The sequence below is a fragment of the Sander lucioperca genome, chromosome 15, assembly GCF_008315115.2.
Source record: "Sander lucioperca isolate FBNREF2018 chromosome 15, SLUC_FBN_1.2, whole genome shotgun sequence".
In the NCBI taxonomy this organism is placed as follows: domain Eukaryota; kingdom Metazoa; phylum Chordata; class Actinopteri; order Perciformes; family Percidae; genus Sander; species Sander lucioperca.
This window is the reverse complement of record NC_050187.1, coordinates 594284-614102: the sequence shown is the minus strand read 5'-3', so window position 1 is coordinate 614102 and position 19819 is coordinate 594284. Positions and strand designations below refer to the sequence as shown.

The 19819-nt window shown below is 39.5% G+C and overlaps 1 protein-coding gene across 1 annotated transcript in view; it reads right to left on the bottom strand.

The window, feature by feature from the left end:
• pdzd8 (PDZ domain containing 8) overlaps window positions 1-8041 on the bottom strand; it is a 62686-nt gene extending 54645 nt beyond the window's left edge. The window contains exon 1 of the mRNA XM_031299970.2: window positions 6990-8041. Coding sequence (XP_031155830.1) covers window positions 6990-7876 — 887 coding nt within the window. The 5' untranslated portion in view covers window positions 7877-8041. The remainder of the gene's footprint in view (window positions 1-6989) is intronic.
• Between the last annotated feature and the right edge of the window lie 11778 nt (window positions 8042-19819).

Genomic DNA, 19819 nt, shown 5'->3' with positions numbered 1-19819 from the left:
CAATAAGTGTTCTGCTACGATGTGGATAAGTTTAGCCCGTGTTACAACGTGACATTTATTTGGAGTGAGAGAGAGATATTATCGCCTTGATAATATTGCTGTTGCTGTGTTTCTTATTGCATAGTTGATAGATGTGCAGATAGTTTAATATTACTTGTGCAGCCACGTGTTGATATTCAGGTTGTTTGCTAGTAACGTGCAATTACCAGTAGGGCTGAAACGATTCCTCGAATAACTCGAATAATTCGATTACAAAAAATCCTCTAAGCAAAATTCTTTGCCTCAAAGCCTTGTTAAATCAATGTAATTAAGGTTGTACGGCTCACTGTGGATAATTACTAGCACACACACAACAGGTTGACGCTTCTGTGGACACAAGACGTTTATATACTGTCTATGCACGAGACTGACGGCCCAGATTACAAATGAAGGAAGACGAAAATAGCGAGGGTCTAAGAGAAGAGACAGGCGAGAGAAAACGACAGAAAGTTTGGGATCATTTTAAGCTGCAAACATGTTACTACATTATCTCAGTAGAAATCATCCAGTCTACTCATCCATTCCACGGAGCAAACCGACACAAGGTAGCTAACTAACGTCTGCTGCTCTCGTCATGTTTTACACAACTAGCCTACAGCATGCTACTCTGCTAATAGCCATGTTTTACACAACTAGCCTACAGCATGCTACTCTGCTAACAGCCATGTTTTAAACAACTAGCCTACAGCATGCTACTCTGCTAACAGCCATGTTTTAAACAACTAGCCTACAGCATGCTACTCTGCTAATAGCCATGTTTTACACAACTAGTCTACAGCATGCTACTCTGCTAACAGCCATGTTTTACACAACTAGCCTACAGCATGCTACTCTGCTAACAGCCATGTTTTAAACAACTAGCCTACAGCATGCTACTCTGCTAATAGCCATGTTTTACACAACTAGCCTACAGCATGCTACTCTGCTAATAGCCATGTTTTACACAACTAGCCTACAGCATGCTACTCTGCTAATAGCCATGTTTTACACAACTAGCCTACAGCATGCTACTCTGCTAATAGCCATGTTTTACACAACTAGCCTACAGCATGCTACTCTGCTAACAGCCATGTTTTACACAACAAGCCTACAGCATGCTACTCTGCTAATAGCCATGTTTTACACAACTAGCCCACAGCATGCTACTCTGCTAACAGCCATGTTTTACACAACTAGCCTACAGCATGCTACTCTGCTAACAGCCATGTTTTACACAACTAGCCTACAGCATGCTACTCTGCTAACAGCCATGTTTTACACAACAAGCCTACAGCATGCTACTCTGCTAATAGCCATGTTTTACACAACTAGCCCACAGCATGCTACTCTGCTAACAGCCATGTTTTACACAACTAGCCCACAGCATGCTACTCTGCTAACAGCCATGTTTTACCAACAAGCTAAAACGAGAGCTGTCGGTTTGTAGTCTAACTGTTTATTAGTTTGCTACTAATCTTTGGAAACTTAGCTGCTGCTGGAGACAAACCGGCTCCTCCCCCCAGCATGGCTACTTAATATACACGTGAATGACGTCATCATGCCGGTGATGTCTGCATTCTTTATTCTTTCTCCTCACTCAGTATTAGCCTTCTGAAAATGTGTCCCCCAGAACAGTGTAGTTGAATAGCCCTGCTGTAAGCTTTGTACACATGTACCCTCTGGTTAGTGAACAGCTGTTTACATATCCAGGGCAAAGAGCCAGAGGCAAGAAGGGGAAGGGGGTGAAAAATATTAACATTTGGGCCACCAAAAATGTACTTGGAATTTGGCAATAAAAAATGTTGCTTTTTCAAAAAAAAAAAAAAACTGTCCTTTCCTTTTTTTTTAGTACACAGCAATAATAAATATTTACTATTGCTGTTTACTAAGTATTTCATATCCGATTACTCGATTAATCGATGGAATAATCGGTAGAATACTCGATTACTAAAATAATCAATAGCTGCAGCCCTAATTACCAGTAGACAGACTAACACTGTGGAGCCACGTGCTTAGCTATTAAAGGTGTATTACACTGTTAGCTCCGTTATGGATATGTGTGCTGTAATAGATGTGGCTTATTCTCAGTCTGTGTTACTGAGCAATATGTTGCATTTATGTTAATTATTACAGAGAAATGAATGTAATTCTTAGTATTGTTTCTTGTTATATGCTGGTGGCTATAACATTTAGTTTTGGTAAATAATATTCATAGTAAGTCAGATGCTTATTAATGTGCATTATTATTTGCTTATATTTCAGAACCACATCCAACTTCACATGTAACGTCAAATACAACTTCATAGTAAACTTCATGTTGGAGTTGTAAATAACTCTTCCTGGATCTCAAAGTCAGACATCTCTGGTTCAGGTTCTTACCGGACCCCCTACAGCGGGCCAGTGTTTCAGCAGACAGTTTTCAATAGTTTTTACAAGCCTGTTGCCTATATTTTGTAATATAATAAACACTGTTACACTTTTTGAAACTATTTCAGCTTGTGTAGGCCTATCCGTGCTTTCTGAACATATTGAACACACTTTTAAAAATACCACGATAATACCGAAAACCGCGATCATTTTGGTCACTATACAGTGTTTCCTCTATGTTGATTGGCAAGTGGTGGTCCGCCACGGTATCAGAAATGTACAAAAAGCCGTCTATCAGCAGTGATTGTTAGAGAGCACGTCGGAGAATAGCGCGGACATGCGCTTCACAACGCGAGTGCACACGCGTGCCACTCGGAGAAAAGGGAGAAAGAAAAAAGAGACAGGCTGTCCGGAGGACCCGGTTGAGATGGCATGTGTGCATCCTTGAGAACCGTAAGTTGTATAACTTATGTTGTCAGTTCATTTAAGCCTGTATTAGTCTATAGTTCTTGCACATTTTTAGTTTCACCTTCACCTGCTAGCTAAATTGCACGTGGCTGTTGATTCAATACAACGCCCTTGATATCATATCATGGCATAGTAGGCTAAAACGTGATTTCATACATTCATGTCCCGAAACATATTGGGGGAAATTCATTCAACATAATTCACAGCCAAATAACAATTAAAAGTATGATATTTAAACATTTATAACCTAACCTGGCACTGCCTCCGTTTTGGTGTCTGCTGTGGTGTCAGCGCTGTTCGGACCGTGCGCCGCTGCCCTTTTTTCCTCCATAAACTCCGCTCTCAGCTACTTTGCCAGTAGCTGCATAAACTTCCTCCGGGACATTTTACAGCTGGTGCACTCCTTGGAGAGGATGTGTGCAATGATTCCAGCCAGTTGTAACATATATAAAGTTATATGAACATGTAGACAGCTACTGGCCATCTATGTGTTCCGCGCCTTTCACAGAGCGAGCGCCCGGTGCTTTTCTTCTGATTCAGAACAGAGAGTGTTACTCGAGACCGCTAGTTACGTTTCTCTGACAGAGACTATGGTAGTTACTAAGCAACCAAGATGCATCTTCAACCGCGCGAAAGATTAAATACAATACCGCAAAAATCCAAGCAGTCAATATGACCGTGTGGCCGAAATAGGGAAAAGTGATTGTATTTTGTTTGCCTTTTGTGTAATGTATATAAAACCATTTTAAATTAAAATACAGACTCTTTTAGGAAGAGTCAGGTACCAGCAGGTCAAAATGACCGTCCTGGCCGTTCTAGTGTTAAGGAACAGGCCGCAGGAGGACCATCTAGGGCATGTATGTTACTCAGGGGGACCATCTACAGCATGTATGTTACTCAGGGGGACCATCTACAGCATGTATGTTACTCAGGGGGACCATCTACAGCATGTATACTAATCAGGGGGACCATCTACAGCATGTATGTTACTCAGGGGGACCATCTACAGCATGTATGTTACTCAGGGGGACTATCTACAACATGTATACTACTCAGCATTAATGGGCCACCTCTTTCTGAATCCCCCTAGAACCGAGCCTTGGAGTTATTTTTCCAAAAGCCAAGAAAAATCAAATGCACACAGCAAGGCTGGTAACTCTGCCACTGAGGTAAAGATGTAATTAGTTTCATTATGAATGGTTTCATACTATAGCCTAGTTTGGGTTTTGGTTTCCCTAGGAAGAATTTCTTGTAAAATTCATTTTGTAGACCTACAGTTCCTCAAAAATACAGTTCAATCAAAACCAAATGAAAATATGCCTCATTGTGTGTGAATAGAGGTGAATATTATAATAATAATAATAATAATTATAATTTGTTTGTGTTGCAGCGAAGTGTCAGTTCCGTTTAATACGTAAAACATTTGGCGGCGGGGGTTCCGACAGATCTGCCCCCACTGCTACTCCACAGCGCTGTGGAGATAGAGATGGATATGCGAGACTTTACTTCAGTTAACAATCACTAAGGGTGTCACGATTTCGATTTTAAATCGAAATTTATCGAAATTAAGCCACAATCTGGAATATCGAATTAAAAAATGGAATCGTCGATACGGCCACGCCCCCATGTCACGTCCAGTCGGCTTGTCAAGCAGAAAAAAACACACGTGTTGAAGTGCTGCGAGTCAGTCAACCTCCTGTAACCTAGCAACAGCCAGTCAGAAGTTACCATGGCAACTGCAGATGTAGCAGACCTATCAACAGAACTTGAGCCCCCTCCTCTTTCACTGAAGTGTGTGAAAGTATTTTAGATTTGCAGTGAGTTATGTTGACAACGTTCGCGTTGTCGACAAAAAAAAAAACACAGATTGCAAGCTCTGCTATGTGTGTGTACCACACTCTGTGTGTTTACCATTGCACATTAGCCTAGCAGCTAGCAGATATTAAACTAGTGAGTTTTACTCAGCAAGCCCTGTCCCTATTAGACATGCTTGAATACAAGATGCCTCAAGTTGGTGTCACTCTAGCCAAACTGCGAGTGTCTGTCGCCAGTATGTGCATGTCCACTATCGGAGTGCTGCTGGGTTTCATCTGTTGCTACTTTTTGTATTTAGTAAGTAACCTCACTGAAATGAGGACCTAATAACACAAGTTTCCTTTAGTTGACTCTCTTATACACTTTCTACTTCCCTTTTTCTTTATCCTTCCGTTTCTTTCACTTCTTTAAACTAAACAATCATCCCTACAAACTATCTTATAAAACATGGTCTACTAGGTTCTATGACATAGTTATTTTATAAACTACCAAAATGTGCCCTGATATTGTTTCTATTATCTGTTAAAATGTGAGTGTAAAAACAAGTCCCTGTTTGAACAGCATTGTTGAGTGTAGGAAGTGAAGTAAAAAAGATGGCAATATCACAATCTGACAGTGTTTTAAAGGAACTTAAAAACAACCAGTATATACCAGAGATCTTCAACAGGGGGTCCGGGACCCCTAGGGGGTCCTCAGAGTTACTGTAGGGGGGGCCACAAAATTATTGTTTATTTTTTTCAAAAACAAAAATGTCTTATCATGAATCCAAAATATTATTGGCAAATATAAATAAGCCTATTTGTGAGAAGAAAAAAAAAAAACATTGATGTTAGGCTTACTGGCATAAGGTAGTCACTAAGGTAACCATCCACAGATCCAGTTCATACTAAGGATTCACTGTACCACGTGTATGTTAACATTAAAAGATGATTAATAAAATCATACTAACAATTAATTTAATAGCCTAGTATTCTATGCACTAAAAATGTATGTACAAAGGCTTTAGGCTGCCCTAAACGTTATTGTAGGCCTAAATATTCAACTTAAATTTATGCATATGTAGTAGGGGGTCCCTGCTCCGTCTCTCTTTCAGTTAAGGGGTCCTTGGCTTTAAAAACGTTGAAGACCCCTGGTATATACTATATATGTATATAAGTAAATCTAAACTCAAGGTCTGTTTACTAGCTTCTTTCTAGAGCGTTCAACTCCATCTCACAGTCTTCAGGATCTACTTACATTGATGAAGACCTGAGATATGGTTGAAAGTTCAACAACAACAACAACAAAGCTTTCAATAAATGGACATTGATTTAAGATTTTGTTGTTTTTGGTCAAACTACTTCAATCTTAACGTTTAAGCCAACATGGACACAAAGTCCTTAAAATGAGGAAAAATGGAAATTTGATCTTCAATTTCCATGACAACTGGGCAAACCCATGAGCTAAGGAAGATCATTGTAATACAGTTGAAAGCTCCAGAGGCCTGTACTACGAAGCAAGATCAACATGCTCTGCAATTAATTGCTAACATTAGCTAAGGTGCTCAGGCATATGACTGGTAATTTTTGATTTTGTTTAGATATGCCAAATTGTAATTATATAAGTGATTATTGAGCGGACTATATGTTTTTATTATTATTTCAATTGTTAGTTGTTGGCACTTGACCCTATACATGTTCATAGCAACAAAAATGACAAGGGGGGGATAGAGTTAGAAAATATGTTTTATGATAATAAAGAGGCATTTACTATGGCTGTGTACCTGTGTTATTAAAATATCTGGGTCACATAACAGATATAACCAAAAGACGTATCCTGGAATTCATTCAAAACTTTAATTTGTTTTAAAAATTAGTAAATAAATACATATTTTTATATTTGACTGAAAGGGATAAATGTATTTTTAATCGCAAGTACTTCTGAGACAATTAATTGTCCCGCAAAATGTGGAATTGTTACAGCTCTTAAGTTCAGGTAGTCCATTTTGATAGCCTTTAACCCACATGAAATGACTAGATGTTCACATCTACAAACATCTGGTTCCATTGGACACCTGGCATTTTCTCTCCAACAAACACTTGATTGATACTTTTACATGCCAACATAGTGGGTCAGGTGCAGTATCAGTATGCACTACAGAACTGGGGCACAGACTATTCAGGCTCTTTCCCTCACTCTTCTAGGATATAGGGTTTTTGTTTGTTTGTTTCAAATATGTAACAGTCTGTTTTTTAACATAGAACTAGCTACAGCTTTTGTAGGCCTTGATAGTTGTATAGTTTGTTGTTGGTTACTGTAAACAGGGGGTTTCCTGAGCCTACCTGATTTTGTAGTTGGGTAAGGTGTGTTTCTTCTTGATGACCCGTTTCAGCTGGTTGACTATGATGGAGGTGAGCTGAGGCAGCGGCCTTCCTTCAAACTGGGACTTCACCTCAAAATCCACCAGCGGGTCCTCGAGGAAGGAGAAGGACCAATGGGAGAAGGGCATGCGCGTGAACTGCAGCCTCAGCCTGCCCACCACGCGCCTCATCTTAACGAACAGGTAGGCAGACTTCCCGAACACCAGCTCGACGTCGATGGCCAGGTGGAAGCCGCCATTGTACTCGATGTCCACCTCGAAGTTGAGTTCCTCGGGCATGCCGTCGTCGTTCAGATGCACCGGCTTCATAAGTTTGGCCGTTTTAAAGACGGGCAGAGAATTGCCCAGGGAGATATCCCTGAGACTGAGCCCCTCCAGGAGCCGACCTGCCGTCTTGGTCTGCAGCAGCTCCTCAAACTCCACCTTGATCTTTTTGGTGAGCCAATGTCTCACGACAGGGGTGTCTCTGAGCTCTCTGAACAGAAACAGAAATATAGCATTTAGGAAATTGCACGTTTCGGGTTTGGCCGCATCAACGGGCTCGCTTTGGGGAGGCGGCGGCGGCTGTTGTTGTTTGGGACTGCCGCCGGGGACAGCCGCTTCCTGCTGCCGCGTTGAGACGGCCTCTTGCGGTTTAGATGCCGTAGACGCTGTGCTGTCCAGCTGCTGCTGGCCTGGCTCGGCATGTTGGGTATTAAAGTAATCCTTCAATGCGTTATCAGGCACTACTTTGACATACTGCACTGTCCTGCCTATGGGCTCGGGGCTTCTCCGGTATATCAGCAAAAACTGTAATATCAACGTAACGACTGCTCCGGAGAACGCGGAAATCAATATTAAGTAAATCATTTCGAGCAGCTGTCGTCTTTACGACAAAGTGTCTTCATAATCAAAGGTTTAGCCGTGTTAACAAAGCAAGTTCCACCTGGTCGCTCTCAAAGCTGCCATATCATCTGCTTCTTTCCTGAGCTTCAGGCTCTTCACCTGATTGGACGAACGGATTACGCTGCTGTGCGTAATGACGGAGGCAGAATGTGTTTCTTATGATGCGTTCATGGTATGTCGGACTCACCATCAGTCCACTAGGAAAACCTGTTTGAGTTGACATATCCAGCAGGATATGTCCTTCGTTATTTCTCCAACTTGTCGTGTCTAAAAGTGTGTGAACACAAGCGATGATACAGCAACAAACTCGGTCCGATTTTGTTTAAGATAATAACAGAAAATTTAATTAATCTTGGTTCAAAGACATTTTTGTCAGCCCTTTAGTTTTTCTTTGATGATAAAGACAACTAAGCAGACATATGTATGGCAGCATATTGCTGTCAAATGTTTTCTTGTTTTAACAAGTTATGTTCATGTTTTAATGACATTTCTCTCGTTAATATTACATATAAAGTTATTTCATTTTAAAAAGAAATGTTTTCTCCCTATCTAAACACATACCATTGTTACGTCAGGAAACTTCCTCTTTATTGTACAATACCAATCTAGCCTATGACAAGAATGTTATTATAACAACATACAAACTTATTGAAACAACAAACATAAGTTGGCATGTTGTTATAACAAGAAACATGTTTATATTGGAAAAAAGAACAAGTCAATGCTTAAACAGGAGACATTGTAGCCTACATTAGCTTTGGACAGAATAAAAATATCTTTATCCCCTTAAAACAATATACACATTACACATTAAAGGTGACCTGCCACACCAAACCGTTTTTACTTAAAGGGGTGGTTCAGAATTTTGGACACAGGACCTCATTTCCAAGTTAGCCAGTGTGTTATTTATCAGTGGAGACCGTTTTCAACACTTGTCATCCAGTCCTTCCAGTTGCAGAGTTAGCTGGTGCTAGGCTAGTGTAAGTCAACAGTATCTGCTAGCCTGCCACTAAAAACAGTCTTAGCCACTCCACAGTACACCCGAGGCAAATCAATTATAACACCAGACTATCGATGGAAATGTCTGTTGATAGAATAATGTTAGAAATAAAACTACCCTTGCATCACATTGCAATAGTTCTACTTTGTTCCCTGCGGCGGAGTGATATTACCTAGGCTACCGAGAAAGCCAGTTTCCATGACAATCACACAACTTTATTTACCTGCCACTGTGAGCTCCAACTAACTCCACTCTGCCAGGCTATAACTCACATAACGTTACCGGTACATGAAAGCACACAGGCTAGCAATTAGCATGTAAACTGTCCGAGCTTACATGACTTTTCTGTCAGCAATTACCTAAAGTTAGCGGTTAACCCAGCTAGGTATCTACCAAGAGTGTAGCTATAACGTTAGCTAACGTTGTCACTCTCCACAACGCATTGAACTGTAACGTTATCTCCGCTAACGTTGTCAGCCTCAATCTATCAGTAGCAGCTAGACTAACGTTATGAAAGGGGCTAGCTTTATTAGCTAGAGTATCCTACCAAAAGTTATTACCTGTTCATCAGTAGCTGTTGGTGCATCTAGAAAGATGGATGGAACCACATTCGTTGTCAGTGACTTGTGGTCCTTTAGATTGCGGGGGTTTTCAAAGTCGTCTGGTCTAAAATGATCACTACACATTCACCACTTGAGTAGAGTCTTGGCCGGTGTCTTGATGCCCAAGCCAGCAGCTACTAGGTGTCCCGACTGGAGTGCGCTTCTCTGTTTACTTTATGGTGCATTACTACTAACCGGAGCAAAGTAAAATTCCGCTGCTGAAAAACTAGTCCCTCAAAATGTAATGCGATCATTGAGATGCAAGGGTAGTTTTAATTCTAACATTATTCTATCAACAGACATTTCCATCGATAGTCTGGCGTTATAATTGATTTGCCTCGGGTGTACTGTGGAGTGGATAAGACTGTTTTTAGTGGCAGGCTAGCAGATACTGTTGACTTGCACTAGCCTAGCACCAGCTAACTCTGCAACTGGAAGGACTGGATGAAAAGTGTTGAAAACAGTCTCCACTGATAAATAATACACTGGCTAACTTGGAAATGAGGTCCTTTGTCCAAAATTCTGAACCCCCTCCTTTATTTATTATGTTAGGTCCATATGTGTTTGTGTTATGTGGTGAATGTGAAAATGAACTGCTACCTCCTCTGTCAGCTCTAGCCACTGAGAAGAAATAAGAGGAGAAATCAGGCCAATTACAAAAGCTGGTCAGTCTGACGTGGTGTTGCCTGAACTCATTACTATTCATGAGCTCGCCCAGTTGCGCTGGGTAAGGGATGCTGATAGCCAGGCTCTCATTGGCTAGCTGTTAGCCAATCAGAGTCAAGCAGCTTAGCTCATTGAATATTAATGAGAACTGGCACAAATCGAGCTGAGTCTTCATTCACATACATTTAGAGGTTGTCTCATAATAAAGGGTAAATAAAAACTAAACCACAGAGGGCAATACAAAAAAATGCATTGCTTTCTATCATTTGAATTTTGCAAGTATTTTACTAATCTAAATAAATACAAATATTTTCCTTTTGGACATCCTCTGAAGCAAAGGCCTCATGTATCAACATTTCCTTAACGGCTTGTTCCCGGAAGGGAAACTTATTGACTTGTGTAGGTGCCAGCATCCCTTCACCACTTTATTATGTATAAAGTTGGGCCCTGATTAAACCTTCTTGTATCCAAATATACCTGTGTCCCCTGAGTCAAAACAACAACTGTGGCATTGTAATTAGCTCTGGTTTTTGAGTGGGTGGTTATGTACAGTATATGCATGTAGAGCTACATGTCTGTATACAATACAGCATGTAGGACAGTGTGTATTTTAAACTAAGTATATCATTTATCATTTGTAGGTAAGTGAATGTTTTAGAGTTGCAGGGTTTTGGCTTACAGTGCTCTGTAGCTCTCAGCCCCAAGCCCATTGGTTCCTCCTGGAGACATAAATCTTTAAAAACGGCTTACAAATATTTAGTAAATGGACTCTAATATATTTTCTAGACTTAACGACTACTCAAAGCGCTTTAACATAGTACATGAACCATTCACCATTCACACACATTCATACACTGTGGCTGAGGCTGCCGTACCAGGTGCCACCTGCTCATCAGATAAATATTCACACATTCAGGGTTCAGTGTCTTGCCAAATGACTCTTCGACATAGGACTGCAGGGTCAGGGATCATGGATCAAACCACTGACCTTCCGAATGGTAGGCTACTGCTCTACCACCTGAACCACAGCCACAGCTGCCCCTAGTTTACAGTTCATTTTTAAAATAAAGTCCTGTAATATCCTAAAACTGCCGGTCACTGTAGTTTTAGCAAGCATCACTCAAACAGGAAGAAATAATAGGCTTGTTCGAGATAATGCGCCTTGCCTGTAAAGTGGACGAGAGCAGGCGGCAGCAGCCAGGGGCGGGGACAAAAAGCCGCGGTAAAGTCAGACAGTTTCCAGCAGCCTTCAGGCTGAACAGGAAGTCACAGAAACACTCACATCCTGTTATGTCCGATTCTGATTTAGTAAAATGTTATCAGACCCAAATATCAGCTTGTACACAGTCTCCAGTTGTTTTTATGAAGACAGAGTAGCTGTCAACGTGCTCTACATGTGATCTGTTACTGATGTTAATAATAAACAGACTGTAGATGATCTGTAATTTGAACAGATTGTCTCTCTGACTTCTAAACGTCAACCGCACAACATGTGGTTTGTACACAATAAGCCTTTAAATCAGACAAATAGCTGTTAAAATCAATTCAAAAACAATTATGATGTTGTGTTTATTCTGAACCAATCAGCTGTGAGATCAGCTGAGAGCCAGGCATTTCCCAGCATTCCCTGGGTCCGCCTGGGTCTCTTCTGGTAGCTGTGCCAAGAGAAATCTCAATCATTCCCAATCTAGCAGAGACGGAGAGCGTGAGTAGGAGCTGTCCATGAGCGTAGGAGCAGGAGACACTTTTGGTAAGTATTCTGATTAATTATTTTGTCATTTTGACTGTATGCCTCCACGTCCCCCCCGATTGCCTATGGGATGCTAATGGGAGGTGATGGCTTGTTAGCCTATGAACCTCCCCACAGGAGGTACGCTTTCCGGATGCTAGTTTACCCCCTTGGTGAAAAGCAACCTCGCTGCCTGCTCTCAAACCTGCGGCCGTCTTGATCTCATGAGGTCATCGTTGCCCACGTGCGCATGACATCAGAGCAAACCGGGATCAAGTCATTGACATATATATAATGGACCAGCAGATCCTGTGTCTCTAGACGGAGACCAGTGAAGGATATTAGAAGATCTTTCCCGGTGATGGCTGAGCGTTACTGAGCAGCCTCCAACTGAGCTTGAAGACGTAGATGTGACGTGAGCAACCTGTCTGAAAGTTGGAAGTCTTCTGGTAGCTGTGCCAAGAGAAATCTCAATCATTCCCAATCTAGCAGAGATGGAGAGCGTAGGTATATGTAAGGAGATAACATAGACACAGGCTAATTATTGATCACTAAAATGATAGTTAACATTAGTAATTAAACTTAAACAGCTAATGGAAGTCCAAACTGCCTGAGAGCTTCTCCTGTACTATACGGTAATTCCTCTACTATGAGACAATAAGTCTCGTGGTTATGACCCAATCGTTAGCCTAATTTTATAAAAACGTCCGCTACGGAGCCATAACGTGAGGTACAAGGTAATGGAGCCTTTTATACATTGTCGTGTTTCTTTAGAAATAAACAATGGACAAATAGAGTCTTTAAACTCTTCAGATGTAAAGTTATTCTCTGTCAAAGTGACGTCAAAATGAATGGCAGTCAATGGAATGCTAACGGGGGGTGATGGCTTTGTAGCATTAAAATGGCGCCATAGGAGTTTCGCGGTCCGAGGAGAAGCTTACCCCCTTGGATCAAGTTGACACAAATCTAACTGGCATGCATTGGGCGGCGATTGCCGGTGATCGATTCTACGCAGACCTGGCTCATCTTGAACGAGCCTACTTTGTTGGGGACTATTTTCAGTGGCGGATTAATCCACATTTGGTGCTCTAGTGAGTATTTGTGGCAGCAGGACGGTGTGTGTGTGGGATTGAGTCAGAATAAAGTATAAAGTGTGTGTGTTAATGGTGATAAAGGAACATGTTAGCCAGTGAATAGTGTGACTCATTAATAATTCTTTAAAAAGCAAATACATGAAAACAATGTAAGCCTTTTAATTTTTCCTTTATTTGTGGTCGACCTTATAGCTGTACAAGTAAAACATCACAAGCTGTTCTCATGTAAAAACATTTTTTTAATGCAGACCTGTGGAGTGCTAATGCATCAATCCACATGCTTGGCCTCAAAACTGCTGAAGATATGCAACACTGTATATCTTTATCCAAGTACAGTTAAAGTGCATTAGCAGTTGTAGGGTTGTCTGGGTCCCTGCAGAGCCGCAGCAGGTAAGTAAGTAAGTAAAGTTTATTTATATAGCACTTTTCACAGATAAAAATCACTAGGTGCTTCAAAGTGAAATAATACAACAAATAAAAGACATAAGAATACAAAGGAAAACATAGATAAATAAAATCAGACAGCCATAAAAACCTTCGTCTAACCAAAAGCTTGTTTTAGTAGCAGAGTCTTCAACTGCTTTTTCCAACTGAGGAAGTTATTATCTGGAACCTAGATAACAAGAGTACACTCACTCTACTGCTGTAATTGTTAAAGATTATTTTTTGGACATTTTAGGCCTTTATTTGATAGGACAGCTGAAGACGTGAAAGGAGAGAGAGAGGGAATGACATGCAGCAAAGGGCTGCAGGTCGGAGTCAAACCTGGGCCGCTGCGTCGAGGAGTAAACCTCTATATATGGGCGCCCGCTCTACCAACTGAGCTATCCATGCACCCAACTGCTGTAATTGTTGATTTGATGAACACTGGCCCGGGCCATCTTCTGATACATGCTGATAAACAAACTTCAGAGAAATGTAACCTATGCGGGAGCACCACCACTTCTACTTCCTGTCATGTGCTACACATATGTGTAATCTTGTCCACTCGGTGTGGTCAGCCACGGGGAGAGAGTCATCACCACACAGCCCCTGTAATGGGTTTCTACTTGTTACAGCTTGTCATCATTAATTATACAGTATTCACAGTATAAGAATGATGTATTTAAAGCAACACTAGAGAACTTGACATCAAGCCCCGCCCACATCCAAGTCAGCCATTTTTCTTTGCTTGCGTCACACCCCATACACTCGAACGGACCAAGACAGCCTGGTAGCATTTTTTACTATGAAGGAAATTTTCATTTTTCATTTTGAATCTTTTAATTTTATTTGGAACATTTTATATCCACAAATGTAAATGGTCTGAAAGAAAACCGAATATTCACCAATTTAAAAATGACATGAAATTATATTTTGAAACTTTAAAAGGACTGACATCTGGACTCTGAACATTTACAATGCCTTACAACCTCTTTAAAGTAAATTTCATGCGCCCCTTTTTCGTGTATATATCCGCATTTAATGTTTTCAATGTGTTTATGTATCTGTACTTGAATAATAAAGTTTTTTGAAGACAAAAAAAAAAAAGAAAAGACAGCCTGGTGGCGAAGCTGATATAGCCTCTTGATTCCCATTAGATGATAGAAACTGATGTAGGCTAAACAAACATTTCATGCAACAACAGTGAACTGTAATTGGGCCGGTGTACTTTTTCGTTCATTTGATTTCTGATTTTGAAACGAAATGACATAAGACTGCTCCGGTGAAAGCCTTGTTTTCATGAGCTTCTGGGGCTAGCTGCTAACTAGCTCGGAAGCTACATCTGATGGCAGGCAGGTTGCTGATTAGCTAATGCTAAAAAGTATGAAAGTACTAGTTTCCCCTGCTTTCTATCAATATTCCTTGGTATTTGTGTCTTGGTGTAGTTTGCTAACGTGCACGTAGACATGTAAATGAACTGTTTGGGTGCTAGCTAAGTCAACGGTCAACACCTTTTATATTGTAACGTGAAAGCTCAAGCGGCGTTAGCTTCAGCTAAACCACAGCCGCAACTTGCACTTGTTGATTATAAAAAAGTTCAAACCATGCTTAATGTTATGAAAACAATGTCCTTTTGATTTAAATGTACATAATGGACTCTGCAGCCAGATCTAATCAAATAACTGCACTAATCAACATTTGACATGCCTCACCCCAACCCAACCTTCTAATAATTGATTAGGTCATGACTGTCAATTTGCATACAGGAGAAAGACTCATTGTCCTCACAGGAAAGGTAACTGTTGTCTTGGCATTTTGGGAAGCCACTCCCTGCTGGGCCAGACTGATTAGAACAAAGGAAAGGCCTATCTCTGTAAACTTGAGTAGAATTGGCACTACCATGATAAATGACCCTTGTCTTGACCTGGAGTAACTTGACAACTCAGAGGTAACACCTTTTCTCTTGAGAGACATCTGACCAATAACGAAGGTTTTCATTTGAGGTACCACCCTCAACTTCTAGGGAATAAATTTGTGTGACTGAGGTGATTTCGGGACTGCAGACTGTGACCTCACAAGGAAGCATGTCTGTATGTCCGCTGCTGGCAGTGTATTGTTTTATCATTGTCACATGACTGATTGATGTGACTCCAGAACGGAGATGCATGTTTTCAGTCCACTGTCAGCTGCAGTGTAACATTTGCTTTTTGTCTTGTCATTTTCACCATGTCGTTTATTAAATCTTTTTGTTTAACTTTCAATTGGACCCAAGCCTTTCTCCTTCCTCCTCAGAAATCAAACGATCACGTTGTGTGCTTTTATATTTTCTAACACACTGCCCCATTAAAATGCAACTTCAACCCTCGGATATAACGGTAATCACGTAGCGATTTTACTGTATATGTGTGTTCGACCTTTTGAAATACTTAGATTATATATTAGGTGTGTTACTGTGCAGGTCATTGAGTGAAGCCGAATATCTGAGGAGCATCTCACATGATTGTGAATTCTACTGAATCGCCCCTTTGTACATTTGGTTGTAATGGAGACTGAATTCTTGCTGTTAATATGAAAGTTAAATGAAATATGGCTCGTTTTCCGTTTGAGGGTAATTCTTCAACTATGGTACTCTTTGAGCTAGACAGTTTCAGAAAATAAAAACATCTCTAGAAACAGTTTTTTAGTCTCAGTTGGTTTTTTAATCTGTCTAGAAACCTTCCCTGACATTGGCTGTGATTATTTGTATTGAATAATATATATTTTTTGCCATTTTTATCTGACAGTCCAAGAAAACGGTCATTTCCATCACATAACAAAGCATGTGTTTTTAAGAGAAAATAATTAAATATCTTCTGTTATAAATATATTTGATTAAATAGCACACACATCTCTGTTCTAATTTGTAATTTATTTATTTTTCAGAAATGTAACTAAAGATTTTACAATGTTTACACTAAAAAACATCTAAAACTAGGTCACTGGAATATTTCATTTACTTATCATAGCTCAAAATAATGTATTTCTCAAAGTGTATACACATATCTTACCCCTAACTGCACAATTATCAACACCACTGAATATAGTTGTTTTGATTGTATGTTTTTTATGTTTTACTTTAAAATATGTGTTGTGGTGGAAATGACACGGCGTGGCGGAAGAGACAGTGTGTGGCGGAAATGACATAGATAGGCAACTTCCAATTAAAAACTATTTTTCTACTGCTCTATGTGGTGAACCAAAGCAACTCAATAAGCAACAGCATTAGTGAACAAAAACATATCACCAATATTTTTAAATTAAAAACAATCCAAAAAATGAAAAACATGAATTTGTGTTAAAAATCAGCAAATCATTTCTTCACTGTTTTCTACATGCTGAACTAGAGCAAACCCTATGTCATCATTACCTTAATATAACCTTAATATAACCAGTTGACTATAATGTTGGATAACAGATAAAATAAGTAATATATTTTGAAATTGAAAACTTAAATGCCTATGCTGAACCAGAGCAAACACTCTCTGGTACTTAACTGTTACTGTCATGTGTGTTATGTCATAAATCCATATACTGTCAAACGTAATCATGTGGAATAACAAGTTGAATCTGACTAAATAGACATTGTATTTGCTAAATACTGTATCTGTCAAACTTGCGTATGGGCCAGAGGTTCAGTTATGTTATATTTAACTGTTTTTGAATTTAAATGTTTTTTTACATTAAAGTTTTAGTATTATAGCCCAAATAATTTGCTGTTTAGCACGAACAATGTCATTTCCACCACAACCTGTCCTTACCACCACAATGAACACCGTGGTGGAAATGACATTTCCCCCCTTTCCCTCTAAAATCTCATGCTATGTTAGCCTGCTAATATTAGTTTTAGAGTTAGCATTAAATATACACAAATTACACATTATTAAATTAAATTTATCCAGTTATTTTTATGTCCATGTGAAATATGAGCTGTTTGGAAATGACGACCAATAAACATACTCTCAGTTTTACTCATATTTACCTTGATTTTTCTCTTTTCATTACCCCCTGTAGATGACACCATTTCATCCAGCCATGTGTTCCACTGTGGACTTTCTGTTGCTATGGTTACTAAGTATACAAACCTAAAACAATGATCCCAGGATTCTATTTTGTACAGCATGGTGGAAATGACAGTAAGCCCAAGGGACAAGGGTTCTACTTATGAAAAATATAGGAAAATGTGAATAAATATCGCAATATATCATATGTATAATTGAAATAGACATTATTTTGTCATTTGTACTTGAAATCTACATTATTTAAATAATTTAGAATTAAGCAAGGTTGAAGATGCAAAGTCTGGCTTAGGGACAGAGGGAAAACAGTAAAAACTATGCATAAAAGGCCTCATATTATATAATAAAAAGAATAATTGAGCAATGATACATTTTTTATAAGTTCCCCTTAGGGTGAAGTAAGTGTGACAAAAACAAAAAAGAAGAAATGTTTTTTAGTTTTTATTATTTCATCCAGGGACAAGAAAAGTACCATAGTTAAAGAATCACCCTTGAACACATTGTCATCAATATTAACAAGCTTTAAAATGACCCATTTTTCAAATGTGGATATCGTTTCAAAATCGGAAATCGAATAAACGAAAAAGTACACCGGCCCACTTACAGTAACTACATGAAAACGTCACTGTTGTTGCATGAAATGTTTGTTTAGCCTACATCATCAGTTTCTATCATCTAATGTGAATCAAGAGGCTGTATCAGCTTCGCCACCAGGCCGTCGTTTTTTTTTATTCAAGTACAGATACATAAACACATTGAAAATATTAAATGCATACATACATACACAAAAAAGGGGCACATGAAATTTACATTAAAGAGGTTGTAAGGCATTGTAAATGTTCAGAGTCCGGATGGCTTTCTTATTTGTCAGTCCTTTAAAAGTTTCAAAATATAATTTCATGTGATTTTTAAATTGGTGAATATTCGGTTTTCTTTCAGACCATTTACATTTATGGATATAAAATTTTCCAAATAAAATTAAAAGATTCAAAATGAAAACATGGCATTTATCCAAATCATTTCTTTCATAGTAAAAAAATGCTACCAGGCTGTCTTGGTCCATTCGAGCGTATGGGGAGTGACGTAGGCAAAAAAAAAATGGCTGACTTGGATGACATCAAGTCCCGCTTTCCCGCGGGCTGCAGCGAGATGTACTTGAGATTGGGTAGCGTGAGCTGTAGTTCCAATGAGACAACCTGTAGGGGGACCGAAGCGGGAAAAGTTCTCTAGTGTTGCTTTAAGAATGAGCTCAGTAATGAAGGATTGTGTTATTGTAAGTTGATATTGCCTATCATTAGTGCTGACTAAAAGCATCAAATCCACAATGATTGAGTCATTTAGGGAGACAGAGTCAGTTAGATTTGATGAAAGGGGGACCAGATTGTTCAAAAGTCTACAGTTTTTATTTACAGGTACTGGTACAACATTGGTGAGTACGAAAGAGTATTACGACCACATGTGAAAAATGTATTTGAGTTCTGAGAATAAAGCCAAAATCCTAACTTTAAACTATACTTTTTCTCAGAATTCTGACTTTAAACTCAGAAGATATTTTTTTTTTTTTACATGTGGCCCTAATTCTCTTCCGTCGATGACTCTATTTCAAAGAAAATAAGAAACCTTTTAGATAAATGTGAATGTTGTGGAATGTCTATTTTTACATCTTCAATTATGACATGGAACTTTACGTTAAAAAGACAAAGGTGTGATGGCATGAACTGGCGCTGGATAAAAGTCTAGGAATGACCACGAATGTCCACGTCATGGCATCCATCCAGTATGTGGAGATACATCATACAGCCTGAAGTATGTGGACAGTGCTACACTCTGAATCACTGAACCATGGCTGAAACATGTCTGAACCATGGCTGAAACATGTCTGAACCATGGCTGAACCATGGCTGAACCATGGTTGAACCATGGCTGAACCATGGCTGAATCATGGCTGAAACATGGCTGAAACATGGTTGAAACATGGCTGAACCATGGCTGAACCATGGCTGAAACATGGCTGAAACATGGCTGAACCATGGCTGAAACATGGTTGAAACATGGCTGAAACATGGTTGAAACATGGCTGAAACATGGCTGAAACATGGCTGAAACATGGCTGAACCATGGTTGAAACATGGCTGAAACATGGCTGAACCATGGCTGAAACATGGCTGAAACATGGTTGAAACATGGCTGAAACATGGCTGAAACATTGTTGAACCATGGTTGAAATATGGCTGAAATTTAAAAAGCAGTACAATTGGGGGTAACATTTCTTGTTTTGCATTTATTTAAATAAAATTGGCCAGATAAAACCAATAAGTTGACAATTAATTTAGTGTTC